At 38.9% G+C, this 23567-nt stretch overlaps 1 protein-coding gene across 1 annotated transcript; it reads left to right on the forward strand.

Moving 5' to 3' along the window:
* The first annotated feature begins 953 nt into the window (after window positions 1-953).
* LOC142087489 (patatin-like phospholipase domain-containing protein 2) lies at window positions 954-23364 on the forward strand. The gene is made up of 9 exons (XM_075161793.1): window positions 954-1317; window positions 7690-7922; window positions 8672-8737; window positions 11632-11841; window positions 12971-13031; window positions 15167-15382; window positions 16282-16414; window positions 17669-17785; window positions 21039-23364. The coding sequence occupies exons 1-9, from the start codon at window positions 1131-1133 to the stop codon at window positions 21328-21330; spliced, it is 1515 nt and encodes a 504-aa protein (XP_075017894.1). The 5' UTR covers window positions 954-1130; the 3' UTR covers window positions 21331-23364.
* Window positions 23365-23567: the final 203 nt, after the last annotated feature.

Here is a 23567-nt window from a genome sequence, read left to right on the forward strand (position 1 = left end):
GCCAATCACTCTATCAGTGTGCCTCAGATTTTCTGGAGGTCTTCAGGTGCTTGAAGATGCCATTATGAGACCTCCAAAGGTGCACCAAAACCTGGCGTCTGGTTTTGATGGATCAGTCAGCTGGGTACTATTGAAACTCTGCTAGATGACACCACTTTAGAATTCAAATGGCATTTAGCTGCTTCGCTTGTACTTCTGTCTGTAAAATGTTGGTAGAACACAAACACAGACTTGTGTAAGTTAATCGTTTGAAATACTCAGAAAAAAGCAGGTTATTCTGTAATCTTCCCTTTATAAACCTATTATTATAACGAATTTTCTTCTCTCGAAATTTATTACAGGATTATTGAACAGTGCTTGCTCTTACAGCAGGTCATGAAACACAAATGGTTGTACGGGCTAGTATGACATACTCCTCCGAGCCTTGGATAATCAGGGCAATTGCTAAATCCGCACTTCGGCTGCCTGCACGGGCTGCAGGGGCTGTGCCGTGTCCCGCTACGCCACAACGGGACCCAGCGGCAGATCCCAGAGCTGCCTTCGTTTCTTACCTGAAGACTGAAGGGCGCGTTTCGGCGTTAGCGCAAGCCGGCTGCCAGCGCCCTACCTAACCCAGCCTGGGCCCGACTTCGCGGCGCACGGCTGTGAGTGGGGTGTGCGGGACAAGCCCCGCGGGACCGATTCGCTCGGGGGCAGGGAGAAGCCAGCCGCCCCGCAGGGCGGAGATCCGGGGACAGCAGGGGCTGGGGAACCCGCGGAGGCCGCCCTAGGCGAGGGGGCTGAGGAGGCCGAGGGACTCGGGCCTCCGGCCCTGCCCGTGCCACACGGGCTCGGGTCACGCAGCACCGCGGCCGCCCGGCGCGCGCCCCCACCCTGACGGACCGAGCGAGAGGAGGCGGAGCCTCATTTGCATCTGCCCTTGGGTTGGCTAGGGCGCCTTGGGCCACAGGGGCGGGGCGAGCGGAAGCGCGGGATTGGCTGCCGGGCGGGCCGGCGGCGCTGGGCGCGGCCGCCATGTAAGCCGCAGGACGGCCCCGCCGCTCGCGCCCTAGTCGGCCGGCAGCGGCTGCTGCTGCGGGAGCTGCCTGCTGCCTAACGGCCCTCGCGCCGCTCCTCGCCCGCCGGTGACGATGCTGGACCGCGAGCGCGGCTGGAGCGTCTCGTTCGCCGGCTGCGGCTTCCTGGGCGTCTACCACATCGGCGCCGCCACCTGCCTGCAGGAGCGCGCCCCCCACATCATCCGCGACGCCCGGCACATCTACGGCGCCTCCGCCGGGGCGCTCGCCGGCGCCGTGCTCGTCGGAGGCGGCTCTCTGGGTCAGCGGCTCCGCCTTTCTGCCGCCGTGGCGGCGGCGGGGGGTCCGGCGGGCTGAGGGGAGCGGGGCGGCGGGCTGAGGGGACTGAGGCGAGGCGTGCCCCGTGCCGCGGAGCGGACCTGCGGGAAGGGGCAGGTGTGGCGGGCCGGGCCGGCTGCCGTTGCGGCCGCGGCACGGCTCCGGCCCCGGGGAGCGCCTCGGCCCGTCTCCGCCGGCGCTGCGGGCTGGCGGGGACAGCCGCGGGGTCGGCGGGGCGGGGCTGGGCTGCCCATCCCTGCGGCGCTGGTTGTTTTTCTCTCTTTCTCGTTTTCTGCCCCCAAAGAGGAACATGACCCCTTCTGTGAAATTAAATCCGAACGGGTTATATGGCCCTGTAGGTGCCGGGCTGTCTGTTCCCTTCCGTCTCATCCCCTGCACATCTTACCTTCGAGTAAAAGAGGCAAAAATCGTCTGTTTCCTTGAGGGTGGGGGAAGAGGCAGGTGGTAAAGGTAGCGTGTCTTCACCTTGGATGGATATTTAGCAACCTCCTGGGCTCAAGAAATGGTTCTGACGATGCCTCATCCGATTTCAACACTTGTTTAGTCAAGTGGTCGGAGTTTACTACCCCAGGTACGGGACAGGTATGCGTGTCTGTCTAAGGAGTTCCTGTGCCTCCTGGCCTCGGAGCTGCAAATACGGGTTTGATGACAACCGCTCTTAGCTTCGTGCGAAGTAGAGGAATTAAAAACTGTTGGGAGAGCGGGAGGTAGCTGAATCCTAGCACCGTTCAAAGCAAGCAGACTAACCCTGTCATCAGTTTGAAACAAAATATTTACACTTTGTTGGGAAATAATGCATCTCTTCTGTAGTTACCTTTGCACATGAAGTTTCACTTAGCTTTAACTTGCTTCCTCTAAAGCTTCTCCTTTCTTGGGGTAAGGCTAAGAGAGTTAAGGTCAGGACTTAGGTTAGCTTTAACATGCTTTTCCTCTTTAATCTGTGCACAGTGTATATTGCATAGGTCAATTAGGCATATGATTAGAAACGGTGGATTGATTAAAATCACTGATTTTAATTGTGATTTAAGTAATAGAGTTAATCTTGTTTTGTATTTATATTGGATAAAAGATGTTAGTTTGCAACTAAATATAGTCTCTCTTGTGAAATAAGCGCTTATTTTCTAGCAGTAGGAAAAGCATACCTTACTTTTACCTATTTAGGGCTCATGAGAACCCAAATATACATTTATCTAGTGAATTAGACATGCAAGACATTAAAGCAAGCTTGATACAAGTAAAATATCAAGGTGTTTAAAATAGTGACTGGAATGCAGTTTAAAAAGTGTATGAAATATCTGGAAATCTGAAAATGGTTTTCCTTTTAAGCCAAAGAAATCCACTGAATAAAGGCTTATCTAGTTCATGACTCAACATTGATTGGTTTTGTTAACAGTACCCTTAACGGGTTTAGAACTAGAAGGTTTTGTAAATTCACATTTCATCTTACTTACAGATGGAGCAGGAAAACAATGAGTGCTTACTTTGAATTTGGAGAGGGTTTGGGGTTTGCTTTTAAATTTGAGGGAACAATTCACTGACTAAAATGAACAGAAGTTCTCTGTACGTGCAAGAGAGTAATGCTGTGAAATGCTTGTCCCTGCTGCTTAGCCACTGATCTCTATCACATATGCTTAATTTCTTCAAAGCTTTAGCAATAAACTTGTGCTACTTAAACTTTTTAATTTAATTTTGTTGTAATTTCGTAACATAACATCAGCTTTTAAAACAAATCATATTTATTCACAATTACTATTTATTTTTAGAACGTATCCAATTTTCGGTCTTAAGTCATTGTAAAGGATTTAAAAAGGAAGCTGCTTTAAATATTTGAAGTGCTCTTAAGCACAAAAAATGTATATTGTTTACCTGAAAGTATGTTATTAACAGCTTTTAAAATTTTTAGCATTTTAGTAATTGAGACTTGCAGACTTCAAATTACTCCCTTGTCTTTCCCTTCTCATATGCCAACTGAGATTTTTGCTTTTCTCTTACTGATAGAATAGCTAATATGTGTGCGATCACTGCCCAAGGTATTGTATTTCATGGGCAAGTGTATTTCTTCTGGATACCTTTTTTTTCCCACTTGGGAATGCTGGAAGACAATTCAAAACCAGCTGCATTCTAAAATCTGTGAATCGTTGTAAATTGATTAAACTAAGAAGGTATTCCCATGTTAATTCTGTATCTTTTTAGCTGTTGATTTTTTGTGAGCTTGTGTGAAAGCAGAAGATTGTAAATAAGCTCTGAAGAAACACTATGTGGTATAATAATTTGATATATTTCATTAGTTCGTATTGTACACCTCCCTTACATTGATATACTTTGATATGCAGTATTTGTTATTTCTGCAGTTGTGGTTATAAGTCCCAAGTGTTTTCACAGTTGCATTTCACTGTGGGAAGACAGAGCCAGATTCTTCTCAGAGATGGGTAGTGGAAGGATGAGAGGCAGCAGACACAAGCTGGAACATGGCAAATTCTGCCTAGATATAAGGAAAAGAAAATTACCATGAGGGTGGTAAAATACTGGAACAGGTACCCAGAGAGGTTGTGGGATCTCCATCCTTAGTAAAGGTGACTGGACCCAGACCTGAGTTAGTATGCTGCTTGGTGCACATAAAACTCGAGTGTGGATGTATATATATGAACAGGGTTTTTGACTAAAGTTGGCATGTGTATTTCAGCTCGTACAGGTTTGTAGCCAAATCTTTTAAGTAAAGGGTTTTCTTTGTGCTTCATGTTACCTGCTGGATAGGCAAACTGAGAGTCTGTAGAATTTCAAGTTGAATGAATGTAAACATTAGCCATTGAATGGGAAAAAAGTGTACTTTTCCAGACTGAGGAAGAAGTTTTCCTTCATTGAATTTGGGGAAAGTAGAGGGAGAAGCTTAGAGGTGACTGTTCTTTTCAGGATGAAGTGCATTCCAGGCTATTCCAAACTGGAACTGTTAAAGTGCGCTCCTCTTCTTAGATCCTCCCCATGGATGTCTTGGAGATCTGCTATTTCGGTGGCGATGTGGTCATCCATTCTAGTAGGGCACTAAAGAGAACAGGTTTGGTGGGGGCTGTAAATACGATGTCAGGTTTTACTCTGTGGGAAACGGATTAATAGTTATTTAACCATTGTCCTGGTTTCAGCTGGGATAGAGTTAATTTTCTTCCTAGTATCTGGTATGGTGCTGTGTTTTGGATTTAGGATGAGAATAACGTTGATAACACACTAATGTTGTAGATGTTGCTGAGCAGTGCTTAGAGTAAGTCAAGGACTTTTCAGCTTCTCATACTGCCCTGCCAGCGAGGAGGCTGGGGGTGCACAAGAAGCTGGGAGGGGGCACAGCCAGGACAGCTGACCCAAACTGGCCAAAGGGATATTCCACACCGTAGGATGTCATGCTGAAGAAAAAACTGGGGGGAATTGGCTGAGGGGGGCATGACCGCTGCTCGGGAACTCGCTGGGCATCGGTCAGTGAGCGGTGAGCAATTGCATTGTGCATCACTTGTTTTGTATATTCTTTTATCATTATTATTATTCTCCCTTCCTTTTCTGTCCTGTTAAACAGTCCTTATCTCAACCCATAAGTTTTACCTTTTTTCCAATGCTCTCCCATCCTGCTGGGGGGGAGTGAGCGAATGGCTGTGTGGTGTTTAGCTGCCTGCCGGGTTAAACCACAACAACCATTAAAAATAGGAATATAGAAATCTAGCTAGAAACAGTTCACATTTAATAGGAACATTAGTTTCTTTAGCTCTCTTGCATTTCAAAAAATAAAACAGATGTACCAAGGTCTGCCTGAAATTCCAGTCTGACTTGAGCTCTAACCTTCTGTCCCTTTCTGAGAAGATCCCGTTTTGGAATACACCAGCCTAAGAGGTAACTGTATTTTAGTCCTGTTGAGGAAGGAAGAGAGAAGGAAAAGAAGTTGGAGTACTTTGAAGTCTGAATTAATAAGGAACAGCTTTTTAAATTTTCAGTGTTTTATCGCATACTCTTGGGTAGATAAAACATATTCTTGTTTTTGCTTAGGAGCCCTTCTCCTGTTTAAAATAGATTACAATAAATGAAATGTGTGAACTTGATTTTTTCTTTTTTTTTTTTTTCCCCCTTTAGACTACCTCAAATGTAGAAACTCTTGTATGTCTAAGAGATGGGTAAATGGTGAAATCAAATTTCATTTTGATGGGTAGTTATTGTCTGAAAAGAAGTTGAAATGAGAGGCGTTCAAATCTAAACTGTTAGAAGTCATCAGTTTTGCAGCCCTTTAATGGGGTATGTAAAGTGAGCTGATAGTTGCCTGACATTTTTGATGGTGAGAGGTAAATAATCACAACACAAGGTTAGTAGAGGGCACTGGTTTACTTTATTTTTTCTGGAGAAACAGGCCTGCAATGCAAATGAGTGAAGGTGTTGTTATGTTTCAAACTTAAGTAATAGCATGAGCTTCAGTTTGACAGGATGCTAGCTAGAAAAACAGGGTCAAGACCTGGCAGAGAAGTGTGTATTTGTTTGCCAGTGTGTCTATGCACCCAGTGCTTTCGGTCTGTTTTTTAGAACAAGCAATTTACTTGCTTGGTGCATAAGTTTTCAAAGATGTACTTATTTTGCAAAAGGAAATTAATGCATGCACTAAGACTGCTGTTCCTGGACAGTTCTGGTAGTTCAGTATCTCAGATTCCTGCAATGTGCCTGATTTCTCTATTTAGAAAGCTTACAAGATTGAACATTGCTAAATTAGTTTATTAAAAAAAAAGGGAGGTGGTAATTTATATCTGAGTGCATGAAAAATAGAATTGCTAAAACTGTCTACATAACTGCTTTTGGAAATAACTTCTTCACTTGCCAGAATGTGACTTGTGCCATTTTTTTAATTGCATGTAAAATGTGTTTTACTAACATAAGCATGTATTTGACCATGAACAATGAGCTGTGTCTAAATTGTTTGCTGTCTTGTGGGGTGGGAGGTGGGGTCAGGCTATTGGTATCAGTGGATTCATGGCCCAAGGCTTCACTCTGCAGGGGTGGAATGAAAAAAATTGTGGTGGTAAAAAAGGAGTGTGTCTGATATCTCAGATTTTTTTTAGAGATACTCTTCTGAAAATAGTCTCCTGGTTTACTGTGTTAAGAATGAGAAAGGTTTAGGTATTGCTATTTGAGAGGGGAAGAAATAACATTGTGGAAAGATAATATTTTTGGAAATTAATCTGAACTCAAAGGCTTAAGCAGAGTTGTTTCCAGTGCAGTGCTCACATTTAACTTGATAAGTTGAATCCTATCTATTCTAGAAAGAGTCATGTAAATGAAAATATGCAAGTTCTGAAAATATTTTTAGATGACCTTGTAGCATATCACTCAAGTTAATAACCTGTTACTTTGACCTTCCTCCCCACCCCCTTTGCTCTACCAAGTTGACAAGCTTATCAGGCAATTTCCTCAAAGTACGCTCTGGAGAAATATGGCATTAAAAATTCAAACAAAACATTGCAGGTGGATGAGCTGCTGTTCTTGCTATGATTAGGTGTGTGGTTGTTAAAATGATTTTAGTGTTCTTCGGGAACGATCGTGTCTTCTGTAGTGGTTTGATCTAGTTCCCAAATGCTAATTTAATTGGAAAAAAAATTATGTCATCTGTTACATATTGGTAAAAATGCACCTATTTAGGTGTGAGAGGTGTTACAGATCTCTTCCACATTCCTTACCCACTGCTTTAAAAATCTCCCTCTTGATCGTTCCTTACCATAAGTTCACATTTAGTGTTCCCTTTATTGTGTTTATGTATAAATGAAGATAAATGGTGCCCTGAAACCTTAAGTTTGGTTAAAGTCCAACAAGTGTTACTAGCTGTGATAAACCCAGGGGCTCTGCTTCTTCAGCAGACATACTGTGGACCTTAAATCTGTGCATCATACACTGTAGGTTTTCATGGATGTTGCATATGGAGTATGTCCATGCACACATGCTTACGGGGAAGGTCACTCATCTTTGTTTTTTCTTGAATAAGGTGTTTCTGGAATGAATAATTCCTTATGGAAGCATCTTATATGGGTATTTTACACCTACAGTCTACATATAAATAACATATAAGTAACTTAGTTGGCTGGGTCTTCACCAGGAATTCTATATGAAAGTCTAAAGCGGCTTCTTGTTTTTTTTACTCAGAACTCCCCTAAGCTCTGTTAAACACTAGTGGACAGTTATTTTATCTGTTAAAAAGCTCTTGAATTTTCATGCTAGCAATCAGAGAGAAAAGTTGGAGCTCTAGACACGTTTTATTACTGGAAGTGTGTTTTTTGGTTTTTGACTATCTTCTGTTCTTAAATTAAATGCATTTTATTTTCAGCTCAAGCTTGTGCAGATGTTCTGGCATTAGCCAAAGAAGCTAGAAAGCGAAATCTTGGTCCTCTTCATCCTTCCTTTAATGTGATAAAGATAATAAGAGAGGGACTGATGAGAAATCTTCCAGAAAACACTCACCAGTTGTCATCGGGCAGACTCTGTATTTCACTAACCAGAGTATCAGATGGTAAAAATGCATTGATATCTAATTTTAACTCTAAAGAAGAAGTTGTCCAGGTATGTTTATTTTTGGCAACTTTTAAAAGTTTCTGTAATCTTAAGTCCATTTGATGTCATCTATTGGATTTCCATTTTAAACATTTTAGGATATTGTGACTTTGACAGTATTTTAAAGATGAATTCAAGCTTCATTACACTAAATTCACTTACTAGTTTTCCCGGTCAATGTATTTGTGAATTTTTTAGTGAGTAAGTGGGAGGGATCAATCTTAAAAAGGATAAATGCCTTTAAAGTGCAGTGTATCTAATGAAACAATATCCTTAATGAATAAGAATCTTCTTAAGGTCATTCTTATAAAAGCAGTGATCAAGAAACAATCAAAAATAGCTTTTTAAAATTCTTAGTGACAAAGCTAGTTTAATATGATCCCAGAATGTTGGTATTTGTGTCCCCAGTTAGTTACTTTGGTTACTCAGAAAATGTGTAGCTTGAGTGAATGATCATGAACTTTTTCTTGCTAATTAGCATTTCCAGAAAATGGCCTTTAGTGAGTCTTATCATTTTTTTAGATGGACTGTGGTTACATTCCAAAAAAGAAATGTGGAATACCCTCAACGTGTTTAAAATAATGCTTGATAATACCCTTTCCTCCCCTCCTCTCCTTCTTTTTATTCAAGTGTTCTTGCTGGGAATTTTTTTTGGTTGCTTGGTTGCTTTTTGCTAACATCTAAAGATCTAAAGATAAATGATAATTTCAATAATAGAACAGTTACCATTTAATTTATATGGTCTCATTTTCCTACAGGCTTTAATCTGTAGTTCATTTGTCCCTATTTATTGTGGCCTAATTCCACCGTCCTTTAGAGGTGTGGTAAGTCTCTATTGTTAAGATCTAAAAACAGCTCTAGCTATTCTGAAAATATTAAGAGACAATGTATATGGTTTTTTTTGTTATCCTACTATAAAATAAATACCTTCATCATAGCTTCTAGTACTGTAGCTGTATGTTACAACTTTTCAAAAAAGCAAGGAAACACTAGACGTGTGGAAGATCTGTTATGTATATTTCTTCTCCACCCTGCAAAACACACACACATGCGCTCTCTTGCTCTTAAATTTCTTGCTTGCTGAATACTGCAAAATACTGCTTGCTTCTTGCAGTACTTAGAGGGTATTCTAAACTAGCAAGTATTTAACTTAAGGATAAATATTTATTGAAGAAAGTGATGCTCATTCACCTGCACAGATTTATAGGAAGGGTCACTTATATTTGTTTATTTAAAAAAAAAAAATTGTAAGATAGTTTATTGTATATCTTTGTGTTCTTGCTGTAGGTAGATCTGCCTTAAAAAGTTCCATGTTCAGTTAGATATAAACAAAGCTTTTTAATGTCTTCTGTCATTTGTATTCAGTGTAAAAAAGGTTGCTTTTTAAAGGTAAAGTGTCAGTATATTAGTCTGTTCTATTACTTCACAGGAACTGTTGATTACAAAACCTCTTAATACTTAATGGCTATACTGTGTTTTCTAAAATCCCCCATTAAAAGGGCAACAACTGTGGAAAAGTTAGTATAGTTCTTTGTAGGTGTTTTGATTAACAGGTCTGGAAGCAGACATGCATTTCAAATCAAGGCAGTGACATTTGTGGCTTTTTGTTATAGTGTTGTATTAACTTGCATTTGCTTTTCTTCCAACTTGTGCTCCTTACACAAGGAGAGGGGAAGAATATTGAAAGAAAACTCAAAACATCTTTAACAGTGGTTGATTAGACTGTTCTTAAGGCAGTTTGGAAGTGCTAAAAGGTCAAGGATAGACGTGAAGCATATTTTCTTCTTCATGCTGAAATTTAAGCAAAAGTGATTAGAACTGTATAGGGATTTTTCTTTATCTGTACTTCTAAACCTTGTATGTCTCCTTAAACTCTTACAGATTAAAGGTGTTATGAAAACAGGACGTTGGACTGAATCCAAGGTTTAGGTGGATCCAGGCTAATCTGGCTATTCAGTTCTTGTCACCAGACAACAATGTTATTTTAAAAGGCTTAGTTCAGAGTACAGAAACATACAAGTGATGCTTTATTTGGCCCTATTTTGAGGGAAGGGGAAGGAAGGAATCATTGTATCCTTTTGATCTTTGCAATTATTTTGATATGATTTTAATGCTTAGGGGGCATTTTTAATGTAACTTGGTAAGAATACCACAGATGCATATGCTTGGCATGATTCCTGTAGGGCTTAAACACAGTAGAATGTCAAGTATGTAAGCTTTGTAGCATCTTGCTGTTTACTGGCTTGGTGCTTCATGCATGTATACTTTAGAACAAAGACTTAAGGATAACTTTCAATAGGTATATCTAACTGCCAGTTGTGAAGCTTTTGGGTGTGGTGGGTTTTGTTTGGGTTTTTTTACCCCTTTCAGGTTTTACATTAAAAAATTACTAGGGAGAACAGATAGCCAGAAACTCGAAATAATTACAACCATTTACCTCTGTAGAACAGTGACTCAGATGCATACTTCCACCTTTAAATAATTTCATGAGAAGGCTGCATGCTATGGCTCCTCCTTTGTCAAACCTGTTGTATTGTACTTGTTACTTCCACAAAGGACTTGGTGATTGCATGTGTACTTTAGTGATTGCATTATACACCTATAGGAAGTTTGTCAGTAGCTGCATGCTGCTGGGTCTAAAGAGCGTCCAAGAAAGCTGACAGTTAGGAACAGGCTGCTCTAGAAGAGTATGTTCAATAAATCTCTCTGAGCTTTCCTCTTCCTAATTCCAAATTTGTTCTCAGAATGGTCAGGGAGTGGCCATCAAGGCAGATGAAATTGATAATCCAGGTTGCTCCTGGTCAAATCACCTGCTTTGTTACATTTACATTTTACAAGGACCTACAGGTTATGTCTGTTGCCTAGTTAGGAAGAAGGAAAACACAGCCACTAAACGAGCAAAGCTGGTGGTCTTTTGCCACTGTCAGAACAAACTAGCTACAGTTGGCCCCACTGAAAAGATGGCTGGTGTGAGCCATTGGAGGAGTTGTCTTCAGCCATAGCATAGATTAGTTACCCAAATACAGAACTCTTCAGTTCTTGGATCTTAAAATGTCTGAGATGGTGATGCACTAAAACTACAGAAATGGGTAATTCAACATGAAGAAGATAAAAGAACAACCTGGAACAGCTTCTAAACTTGTGTTCAAAGCAGAATAGATATCCATGACTGTTGGCAGGGTTTCTGAAGCATTGTCCGTTTTTACTTGCAGTTTCTTTATGTCCAAATATTTTTGATGCTTTTATATCAAATTCTAACTACTAAGAGTAATTTTAAGTTGCTCTGATTCTAACTAATGGTTTAGTATCATGGAACTTGAGCTTTGAAGTGTAGAGCTATTCTTTTACTCGTATTCTTTCTAAAGAAGTACCCTGGTAGCTCTTTGGTTGATGTTCTCCTTTGAGGAAGAGGAGACAGCTGTGCTACTTTTTCTCTGCATGTTGTGTAGGATTATCATCTTTAAAATGGACTTGCTCTTTCTTAAACATACAGAAGAATCCCAAATAGAACACTCTTAGGCTATCTATGTAACTATAGGTAGGAATGTTTTTTAACTGGCATTAGAGGACAAAGTATGCTATTCAAAATGTTTAGCCCAGGAGCATAGGCAGAGACTGTTCTGTTACAGTCTTCAATGCTATTTAATTCTTGCATGGGAAATCTGCTAGTTAGAAATTCTCAGCCTTTGAGACTTCTTATTTCTGTTAATTTTTGTAGCGCTATGTGGATGGAGGAATCAGCGACAACTTACCTCACTACGAATCTAAGAATACTATCACAGTTTCGCCTTTCGCTGGGGAGTGTGATATCTGTCCAAAGGGGAGTTCTGCCAACTTTCATGAAATGAATGTGACCAACACAAGCATTCAGCTCAGTTTGGGGAACCTTTATCGTTTAACACAAGCGCTCTTTCCACCAGAACCTAAGGTAAGTCACTGCCTTCATGTAGTTACTAAAACATCTTTCCATAGAAAAGCCTTGCTTTTGCAGAAAGCTACAGTAATCTTGGCATTTCATCTAGTCATATAAACTTTTCTGGTGACATTTCTCTTCTTGTTCCTGCTCTTTTCATAATTTGTCTTCATTCTCCTTATTTTTAGTGTTTCAGACTAAAAATGCATGTTCTGCTATTGGCTTTCAGAATTTATTTGGGAATTAGCACAGGATTCTATCATAAAATCAACATTGGTAAATTAATGTCAGGTTGTAGTCCATTCATGTTTACCCACTAACCAGGTGCTTCAGAACTTAGAAGAAGTTCTAAAGCTTCATGGTTTTGTGAAGTTCTCAACTAATACTTCGTGCAAGCAAGTTGCCTGTAAACTTTGCTAAGTGCTGTTAATTGCAGATCCAATGAGGGAAATGCTCTTGAATTGCTGTTGTGGAAGCTGAAAAGATGAAAACAGACTTTGCCAATTGGCTTGGGGTATACTACAGAGGAGAAGTAGTGTTCCTGACTGCTATAGATATATTTTTTTAATTGAGCGCTTTTTGACCACTTGCAGAAAAATGTTAAATTCTACTTATGTAGGCTTTAATTTTTTTTTTATTTTTTTTTTGTCTAGGACTACTGTGTAGGTGAGCTGGTGTTGCATCTGGTGAAAGATGTTTTCATATGGAAGACTAAGTCTGAGTTTGAGCATGAGAATTGCACAGCTGACTTTTCATAGTTTTGGGAAGTGGGAAGCACTGGGAGGGAAGGAGGGGAATTGGCATACTCCAAGCCACCCTGTCTCATTGTTGGTTGCATCTGCTGAAAGGCTAGTCAAAGAAACAAAAGGGGAAGAAATTCTTGCAAACTGTTGGAATGCTGTCCTTTTAGGTGAATAATTCAGTGCACCTGTAATAGCTGAAAGATAAGTTCATGTACACGTGATCTCGTATGCATCATCACAGTAGGCATATTAACCCGAATCTATTGAATTATAGCAATTGTTAATGTAAATATTTCTTACAAGAATAGAGGGTGGATGGAAGTGGCTTTTCATTCTGCAAACTGTTGATCTTAAGTTGAATCTCCTTTTATTTGTCCGACTCATTTACCCTATGCTTGCAGGTACTAGGAGAGATCTGTGAACAAGGATATTCAGATGCTCTTAAGTTCTTGAGAGAGAATGGTATGTGACTTGTGGATAATTATTGATGATGTGGTCTTAACCTGAGTTTAAAAAAAAGAAAAAGGGTGAGGGGGTTTTATGTAGCTAAGAAGGGGCTAGATCTTTGAGGTTTTTGAAGGGATCGTGATAAGTTTAGTTCTCGTGGAAATCACATAGTTGTAGTAACTATTCACCTGAGGTGAGTTTTGCTGGCACACAAAATTGAACTTTTGCATTTTTGTCAAATTTGTGTGAAGTGAATGTTAAGGTATTGTTAAGTGAAATTACAAAAAAATTCCAATTCTAGGGAAATCATATTATTGGTTTCTTTTGTGTTAATCGTGAAGGATAGGAATAGGCTATTGTTTCCCACTCCTGTGAAACCTGTATCTTCTTATCACCTCCTCTCTGCTATCATCCAAGTGAATTTCTAGGTAAAGTCGTATAATCCAGAACTGGGAGCTGGCTAACAACAATATAAACTCAGACACAGTTAAATCCTTGGTCTGTATCATGAAAGACTTCAGAAGAAGATGACTTGTAATGTAGCAGTTGTTGGGACCCAGATAAGTTTAGGAAGAATTGAAAGTTGCTCTGCTCTACCCCTAGAATTCCAGTAATATATTTTATATTAATGTTATTGCTCTGCACACTTTGAGACAAACAAGTTAAAGACAGTAACTTGATATTAGCATGAAGTTAACCATATATTAAATATGCCTAGCCCCTGTAGTCTTTGGATGCAGAAGCAAATTAGTACTGGGTTCGTTTATAGGCATGAAAACTGAAATGTGATGTTTGCACTATTACAGATAGTACCAGCTGCAGTATTGTAATGCAGTTATAGATTGATGTGCTCACTGTTTATGCTCTGTTATAACTAAACATTAAGTATTCACGTTTTCTTGGAACAATTTTCTTCACTGTTAAAGAATGTCACAGTTCTGCTTAAGAGTTTGATTTTTCTAGTAATATTACTAAATATTTAATGAGAGTCCTGCTTTATACCTTTTACCAGGTGATTAAAAGAACAAACTATACAAAGAGCCTATAATTTGTGATTGTCTGTGCTAAGATGGGTTCCGTTGCTGTACTGCACCCACAAGTTTCCTGTGTGCATATTTCCATCTGACACTAATATCTGAGATTCCTTGCAGCTCTTCCTGGGTGTCTTTCCCCCATGTCCTCTGTGTATTGCACTATTGTCCTCCTTTTCACACTACTGATCCTGTGATCACCTTTGTTCTTATTCTGTCACAGGTTTGTCTTGCTTCAAGCTTAATCACTGACAATTATAACCTTTCCAACTAATTCATTATGCATCTCCTTTCTTGTTAAGTTATTTCAACTGTAGGAGTTAATTTTCCCCCCCATCTGTAGCACTTCAGATAACCTTTTTTTGCTAAATTCACTCTATATTTGGCATTTGTCTTTTAGGAGTAAATGTAAGTAGGATACAGATTTTGTTGTATATAGGTATGGATCCTAGTCAAATTTGGTAGTCTTTATATATAAATAACTTCATAACGATTTTCCGGAAACCAAGTATAAATACCCTTCTTGTGTTTTTCACTTTGTGGTCATTATCTAGTGCTTTTTTCTAAGGTAATTACAGTGCTATTTCTTAATTGGCACCAGTTTTGCAAGGCAACTAATGTTGATTTAGATCTGTACTTTGGATATATCTTAAAACAATATTGTACCCTACTTGCTTTCCTTCTCCACCATGTTGTAGCAGTGCCTCAAAGTACCCATGTAATACCTGGCCATGTCAAATTTCCCAAATGTCTGATGTGTTTTAGGTGTTTTTTTTCAAATAAATATTAAATCATTTTTTTTCCTCTCCTTTAAATCATTTGCTTTCTTGCTGGAAAACAACTTTGGTAAATGACTGTGTGTTTCCAGTGCAGTTTCAGTTAATTGTTCACTTTTTCCTTTTCTTTAGAACATGTTTTAAAGTTAGACCTAAACCTGCAAAAGAGTATTCATCAGTGTGATTAAACGTTTGTGGGATCATAAGAGCAAGTGTGTTTGACATTGGATACATAATGTTCCCTCAGGATAGGTCTTTGTCCAGATACACAGACTACAGGTACTGTACAGGTACTCCGAAGACACGTGGATCAAGCCTAAGTGGAAGCTCTTGACTCTTTCAGGTATTCTGAATGACGCAATTTATATCCACTTGTCCTTCTCAAAAAGAAATCCTCATGAGGCTGCACAACACGTTGACCATATGAAGAAAAAAATATTGACAGAAAATAACAGAGTAGAAACTTTGAAAATGGAAGTACTTAATAACCAGCTGAAGCAAAATCCATGGCCTTTGGAGAAGAGCATATTTGAGAGTCTACCTCCTAGACTCCGTAAAGGTACATGCTTCAGTCTGTTTCCTGTAAATTTGAATGGCAAGCTTTGATTTATTTTTTTCCCTGCTTACTCTTACAATTTGCATAAGATGCTTTTTATTTAATCTTATAACTGCCTGTGGTATTAGAGACTAGCTCATGTGAACATGTACATTTTGATTTAGCTACAGGAGTAAGATTGAAGCAGGAGGAAGAAGCTACTTTAAACACTGCAAAGTCGTGAATTGAATTCTCATTTGGTTTTGGATAAACTTTGTATATGCACAGTATTTTTGTAAGCATGTATTTCACACTAAAGTTGAACCTCAAGTCCAAACACTGGTTATCTCCATCTTATTCTTAAAACAGCCTTCTGTAGATTTCTAATTCTCTGGCTTTCCTGTCTTTTTAATAAGCTGTTAATAGACCAACCACTTCTGATATTTCTTTAATCTATAATTTTTACCTAGTTTTTTTTGTGGATGCTGATCGGTGTTTTCAAGATCTGAAACTTGTGATCCCAGTGACCTAGGAGAACAACTGGAATATGCGGAACTCTAGAATTTAAACAAACTCCTCAGAGTTAGAGTGTCTAACAAGACAGGAATGCTATCTAAAATACATAAGTATTTTTGGAGAGGTGAACTTTACATTCTCTTATTATAAATTAATTCTTAGACTTATTGCTTAAAAGTTCTGGGTAATGCCTTTTGTCCCTGAGGTATGAGTCTGTTTCCTGTATTTTAAAATAGCATAGAGAAGGTTTATGGTCAGAGTGCCTTGAGATTAATTCTGTCATTTTCTGTCTGAGCCTTATTCAGTAACACTTGATAATGTTGACTGAAGATTACCAAACTTTGAGCAAATTACTTTAACTGTTTTCAAATAGTCTAACATCTTTTTCAAAAATAATTATTCTTAAGCACTGCAGGAAGCTTGTAAAGAACAGAATGGATTCTGCGCTCAGTTCTCTAAACTCTTCCCAATGCGGGTGATATCCTATCTGATGCTACCGTATACACTACCAGTGGAGTCCGCTTACTCTGTTGCTTTACGGTAAGGAACTTTTAATGAACCGTTTTAGAATGATTATACTTTTGGAAATTTACTCACTGAGAGCTTATTCAGTGTTGTAAGCATTCTGGTACTCTAGAATTCTGTCGTAACTGTCCAAAGACCATTATTTCTAGCTACATAATGCATCCTTCTAAAGCCTTTATAGTGTAAGGCTAGATAAATAAATATATTAAGACGATTCCTAAACAATTTGCTCTTATTTCTAGTAGCTGTCTTGTAATTGCTCAAAAGAAGCACCGTTAATTGTGTTTTCCAGAAGCACATTTTGTATTACTGTTGCTATATTCTATATGCAGTGCATATATGCTATATGCAGTGGTATTTGAACTCTATCCAGATAGTTCTTGTGATTTAGCTTCTTTCTGAAGTCAGGAGTGAAATCCAGTGTTTACTCACCATATAACTTTTCTTACCAGGTTTGTTTAGGTTGACTGAAAGTTGTGCTCTTGAAACAGGGCTTAGTTTTATAAGTTTTTCAATTCTCGTAAAGGAGAAATTATGCTAAATGAATGCACCATGAACCCTAAGCTTTGTGCTTGCTTAAGAGAATTCCAGTCCTTGCGCAGCAGATGTCATTACTATCTTTAGAAAATACTTGAAAAATCAAATGTGCTGTAAGTGGAACCACATAGAACTCCAGTAAAATATTTTGTTTCTGTGCCATTTAATGTGGCACGTCTGTGTCATTTTTGGTGGATGGGGAGGAAACAAGTTTCAACAGAATTTTTGTGTGAGTTTTTCCCCCCTTGTCCCCCTCTGGTGTAGCTGACTTCTGTTAAGAGCATCATAAGGAAAAAAATACGTTTGTGACGTTGTTCTGTTTCTGCCTTCTATGTGTTCTTCCATTGTGCTTTTCTTTTGTTCTTCCTTCTTCCACCAACTTCAAACTTCAGTTCCTACCACACAGAAAGAGGTCTTGGAGACAGGAGTATTTTGCAGGCTTCCTAAATGTTGGTTACAGGGTGTGGAATGCACATACTGGTCAGCCACTCAGCATAGATCAGAGATGCAGTGGTCTGTGCTGCCCGTTTTTTCTTAGCTTGTAGAAAAGAGATGAGTGGGCTAGATGGGAATTCAGGGAGGTTGGGAAGAACTGGAGTTCTTGGTGGGGGAATTAACTTGGGGAGAATGAAAGCTGTGTTATTTTGTTGGATGTTGGACATGGTACGTAAAAATATAACGCAGGTTAGATCTACTGCTTACAAAACAATTGTATTTTGCTTTTGATTGTAGGTTAGTAAACTGGTTTCCTGACATGCCTGCTGATGTTCGATGGATGCAAGAACAGCTTTGTCGGATTGCTGGTACAGTTTATTCCCAGGCTAAAAGGAAGCTGTTCTGTACATCCAGGTAAAGTGGAGTGCTGCTGCATGCAAATGATGCATTTTTAGAAATTCTCTCTCTCTCTGGTCAGAGCTTCAAGTAGTAATAAGTTTCTCTCTTAAAACAGGATTTAATAATTTTCTCAAAGGTAACACAAAACAGTTCTCACTGCTTCTAATCCTTAGCATTGTTTCTTAAGTATATTTTCTGGTGCTTCTTGTTTATAAATGATCAATGACTGCTACATATTGTAGATGAAGAGGTGTTGTCTTTTGATAGGCTTACCCTTTTTTGGGGGGAGTGGTGGGTTATGGAGCAGGCATTGGACTGACAACAGAAACTTTGTTTGTTCTCTGCTCCACAGTAACTAGAGCAATCAGGAAGAAAAGAGGTGGAAAAGGTTGCTCAAGATGTTCTAAATCAGATGTAGCAAGTAGGAACTGGAAAACATTGGGAGAAAGACTAAATTCTTAGGAATCTGGACAGGAAAGGTTGTAAGAGTTAAAAAGTAGATGAATATGAAGGTCGGTCATGTAAGATAGTTGGGAATAATTAAAATAAGACACATACGGAAAATTTTCAGTTACCTCTGTTTCCACAGAAGAGAAACCTCTACTCTAACCTGGTTGTAACTAGGTTCATTATGCTTCTCTTACTAAGCTGGTGTGAGATGTAGCCTTTCAGACCTTTTACTTCTGTTAAACTTTGTAGCCCTATGTGTATGGAGGAATCGGTGACAACTCACCTCAGTATGAATCTAAGAATACCATTACTGTTTCACTTTTTGCTGGAGAACGTAGTATTTGCCCAAGGAGCTCTGCAAACTTTCACAAAAGGAATATGACCAACATTCAGCTTAGATTTTCCTGCTAAATAATGGAGTTGTTGCTGGAACGGTGTTGCACAGCCATGTCAAGAGTAGTGCTATAAGTAGAGAAACATAGGCTGTCTCGGAGGTCCAAATGCTTATAAGTATGAAGTCCCCTAAGATTTGGTCTGAAAAAGCATAAATCCAGACTTCAGCAGAGTAGGTCATATTTATTTTATTGTAATTTTTCTGATGATTGTCTCAACTCCTGGAGTTGCTGGGTAGGAGGTAGAAGAAGAGGGAGAGAAATTAGCCTGAAAAGCTATTAGGAGTGAAGAAAATTCTTAAACGCTTCATAAAAGCTTCCAAGAGATAGCTGTAGCCCTGGAGACTCCTAACTGCAGCAGTTATTTCAATTAAAGCATTGCCATGTTCTGTATACAGCACATTTTAAAATTAAAACGAAAAATACCCTTTTATTCGAGCCAAGAGTTCTTGAGCTTTTGTCTTCCTGTTTTTAGTAAAAAAGTTAGATAAGGAGGAAGATCAAAGATGCTCTTTTTTGCCCTGAGAATGCTATACACTGACCCATCAGAAATACAGGTTTGATATGTCTGAGAAGAACTGCTTGATCCTACTTCCTTATGAGAAGCTTTACCAGGTTCTGGATTGGCATCGTGAAAGATCAGATTCATACGCTCCATCTCTTAGAAGTACAGAATAGTCAAACTTACTGTTAAAGGTTATGGCTTAATGGAAGACTTAATAAGGTTGAAGCTTGGGTTTCCTTCTCCCTTTGGAAGTATTAAATGGTGGCTTTAATATTAGGTTGTAAAGATATTTTCTTTTTACGATATTCAGTTTTATCCAGAATTCAGAAGCATTTAATTCCTGTATACAAATAGCCTCTCTTCTCCCTTTCTGAAATCAGTTAAAGCCTTTTCTTGTATAACACTAGCTGGCTTTTGAGGCCATCTGTCTGGGCAGAAATGTAGTTCTTGGTATGTATTTGTTATCATCCTACTGTCATCTCTTCAGTTATTTGATACCATATGTAATCCAGTGTTCTTTTTTCCTTCTTCTCTTAATGATATTTCTGATTCCTTTCCACAATAAATTTGGGTATAGTCATCTTCCTGCTTTTACCCTTATTTAGTAGCTTCTTGATGTTGCTTATATTCCAGCCTTACCAATCCTGAGACTCTGAAATGGGCATTTGGAAGGCACAACATCACAGGACTGTCTCAGATCTAACTTCTCAGAGGGGTTATTGACTCATGATTAACCAGAAACATTGTTTCTCTTCTTGTGGAAAGAGAAGCTCTTGGCCATAAAACAGAACATGGTGGTCATGTGGCTTTTGCTGTATGCTTTCATGGTGTCTTCAGGGTGATCACCTCCCACTGAACTGTTTACACTGTCAAACTTCTCAGTTTTCTGAAGCCTTCCTTTAAGTGGATTCCCTTTTCAGGCAGCTAGGTTCCAAGGCTCTATGTGCAGAATCCTGGATTGTATTCTACAGGTGACTGTGGGCTTGTACTTTGTTTCAGCACCCACCAAGAACCTATTGCTGCTTTTGCAGAAAGTAATCCCCCCCACCTTTTTTTACGCGCTTCCCCTTATGTCATCAGATCTAGCTTCTGTTTTGGAATCAAACTTAAATCTTACAAAAATTTGCGCTGTTTGAAGTTTGAAAATCCTTTTAGGAAACCTAACTTGGTGGATGGTATCTTCTAGTGCACCTAAACTTCAGGTATAGAAACTGGTGTTGAAGTGTGTGTGTATGGCAAGTTGGGTTTTTTCGCGTGTGAGAGGGGGTGTTGTGGGTTGTTCTGAGTTTTTTTTCCCAAAAGCACCGCAAGAGAGGAGAGAGAACTTTAAAGAAAAAACTGGATATTCTTGGTGACAACTTCAGTTTCCTGTTTCTCAAATTGGAAAAGACTAACCTGGTGATTCAGGTGCTGTTTTAGAGTGTAGGAAAGTTCTGTTCCAGTTGCTCAGGTTGGTGATAATTAGCTGGTTGTAAAGTGGAATGCAGAGATGGCATTTGGGAAGTTGAACAACTGTATTTGCTACTCAACTTGTAAATGTTGAGACTATTCTTGTAAATGTTCAGTTAGTGCTGTGATTAGTAAATCAGTAAATATTCCAAGTGGATAGCTGGTGGGAGATCAGGAAGTAATGTACAAACTGGGTCTACCGTTCTGAGCTCACCGGTGTGACTTTTAGTGTAACTATTTTATATCTACTTCTGAGGACAACACGTAATGGCAGAGTGCCCCTCTTTTAGATATGATCGTTTCAAGATCCTTTTCCTGTTGTCCCATATCCTAACTCACTAAATGCATTTAGAATTAACTGTTTTCCTCTAGTGTTCTTCCTTATATGAAGATTCTCTGTCAGACATCTGAACAGTAATAGAAATGTCATTGAAACACTAATAATCTTTTTCTTATATCTTTTTTTAAACAGGAAGGACAATTATGCATCACTAAGAAAATGTCAAACTGTCCCATCTACTATGGAATTTCATTCTTCATACTGCCACCTTAAAATGCCTCACTCTTCTGCAGACCTTGAAACCTGGCTCTGGGAATCTTCACGCTTTGTGCACTCAGCTATGAAAAATGCTTCCACTAACATGCAGGAGCATTCACACTTAAACTCCTTTCCTAATTTTTTCCCAAATTCTGATGAGTCTGGGTTGGAAATAGATTTTGACTCTTCCTCAGAGACAAGTTTCCAAACCGCTCCAGAGTATTAATTTGGAAGTAGATTCCACAGTTTCCAAAATTCCAATTTGGCAGAGAAATTTAAATCCTAAAGGACTAAAGATCACTTTGTTTATTGCCAATAAGTCTTGGAAAATTATTTGTTTACAGCTTCCTGACAAATCTGCCTTGGGAATTCTACTGTTTTAAGGATTATAAAAACAGTGGCTGCTATACTAAGTAACAGACTACAATTCTGTCGAAGCACCAGCTCAATCAACTGTAGTAAGACTTGTAATAAACAGTGTCTCTCTGGAAATAAGTTTTTTAAAAAAATCTACTTTCAGCATAAAAATGTAAATTCTGTAAACAGGTTGTTAGACAAACAAGCACAGATAACAAAAGCTTTTTAAAAATATAATTCTTAACAATACTATGTGTTAGGATTACTTTTATAGCACTTAAATGAAATTGGACTTTTACTTCATAAAGGGAAGTACACAAATGAGCTTTTTAGTGGCCTCCAGTGTCTGTTTGCCTTATGTTTAAACATACTGTTGTATTTATGGAAGAGTTGTCTGCATGAGATACTGTGGGAACAGTATTATTCTAGGTTGTTGTATGTATTCCACAGTTCATATTACTTCTCCTCTATGGCTCTTTCCCTCTTCAAATACTTCAAGGGAAAAAGACATAAGAAATGGGACGCATTCCCCTGAAGTGTAAACAGGTACAGTTTCAGTGATTTCAGAGGACTTTTTTTTGTACTTAATAAGGGCTTAATACTTGACTAAGTATTGAAAAGGAGGTGAAATAGTGACTGTGATTAGTAGCAAACAGTACTTTGAGAAGGTGTAAAACTTTACAGAAGATGTTAACAAAAATCAACATATAGCAAGTGGTGAATGATGTTTAGGTTGTCTCTCTAATTGCTGCGCAATCATTCCTGATTTTTTTTCACCTCCAACTTTAGAGATTTTTCTTCCTTTCTTTCACTTCCCTCTTGCTAAAGGAGAGAAGAAAAAAGGGGTCCCTCCTGTCTGTGAGGTATGATAACCCAAAGGAAGTTTTCCAAGACTGATTGTTAAAAGAAACAAACATGTAGTATCCAGGGAGCTGTGCAAAGGTCTCAAATAATGGGTTGAAAGTCAGCCAAAACATATCTGCATTGAGCAATGAGCATGTTAAACACTTTCCGCTACAAAGGTTCTGCATAATTTTAATAAAGACAATGCATTACTGTATGAATACATCAGGGGAAGTAAATAACTGTTAAGATTAACTACTCTTTTGATGTTTTGTTATTGTGTCTTGTACATTTTTTTTAAAGTAGAAGGAAACAATGATGGTTTTAAAGTTGAGTTTGTGCATGTGTTTGGGGGTAGGCATGTGACATTTGAAAGCTTCTCATTCAAGAATGTGAATTCTGTGCAACGGGGGTGCGGCCCAGGGAAGAGACTATAGACGCTGACTGAGAGCATCTTGTACAAGGAGAAGCAGCAATTAGATTGTGATGCTCAGGAGTGGCAACGTGTGAACTTTGGTATCCAGAAGTCTGTCAAATAGCAAAATGTAGCATTTCTGAATTGGATCAGCCTTTAAGCAGTTTCTCAGCTGTGATTTCCCTAAGCTTGAAGTGCTAAATTTTACAGCATCAAAACTGATTATAGAATGGTGGGGGACAGGGGAGAAAGTGTCAAGCTGTCCATATCCATCCTACAGAAGAGTGGTGCTATTTTACTTCAACTCTTTTGTTCATTTCTTCTGTATATATGTCTTCAAATTTGCAAGAAAAGTTGGAAGTGTTACTCTAACTACAATTGAAAGATACAAGATTTGTTTTATATTGTCTTTATTTATAACTTTAAACTTTCTATAATTTAATTTTATAATGTTCTGCAAAACGTTAGTTTTACCAGTATGTGTTTAGAATTCAAGCAGGAATGCCAAGTTTTGCTTCCTTTCTGTGTACTGGCATAGTTTTATTAACTACATTTAAATCAACCTTAACCACTTCTTCTGTTGTGCACAGCTCCAATTTTGTCTCCTTTTTCTAAAATAAAAATACAATCTCTTGTTACCATGTTTTCTAAGCTTTCTTGAGTGTAATTCACCTAGTATAAGTTAAATCACAATGAGTTAACTTCATTGAACGTTTAAAAGATTTAATGGTTGTGAGGTGTCTTTTTTTAAGAGTAGTAACTTAGGTTACTGCTCTGAAGTTCGAGAGATACTTGTTCATGCTGCAGCTGAACCTGAAAGTCACCTTAATTTAAAACCCACTTTCTTT

Source organism: Calonectris borealis, chromosome 1 (assembly GCF_964195595.1).
Source record: "Calonectris borealis chromosome 1, bCalBor7.hap1.2, whole genome shotgun sequence".
Classification (NCBI taxonomy): domain Eukaryota; kingdom Metazoa; phylum Chordata; class Aves; order Procellariiformes; family Procellariidae; genus Calonectris; species Calonectris borealis.

Coding starts and splice junctions, on each gene's coding strand:
- LOC142087489 (XM_075161793.1), top strand. CDS start 1,131: ATGCTGGACCGCGAGCGCGGCTGGAGCGTCTCGTTCGCCGGCTGCGGC. Junction 8,738..11,631: donor CACCGTCCTTTAGAGGTGTG/GTAAGTCTCTAT, acceptor TAATTTTTGTAG/CGCTATGTGGATGGAGGAAT. Junction 11,842..12,970: donor TCTTTCCACCAGAACCTAAG/GTAAGTCACTGC, acceptor CTATGCTTGCAG/GTACTAGGAGAGATCTGTGA.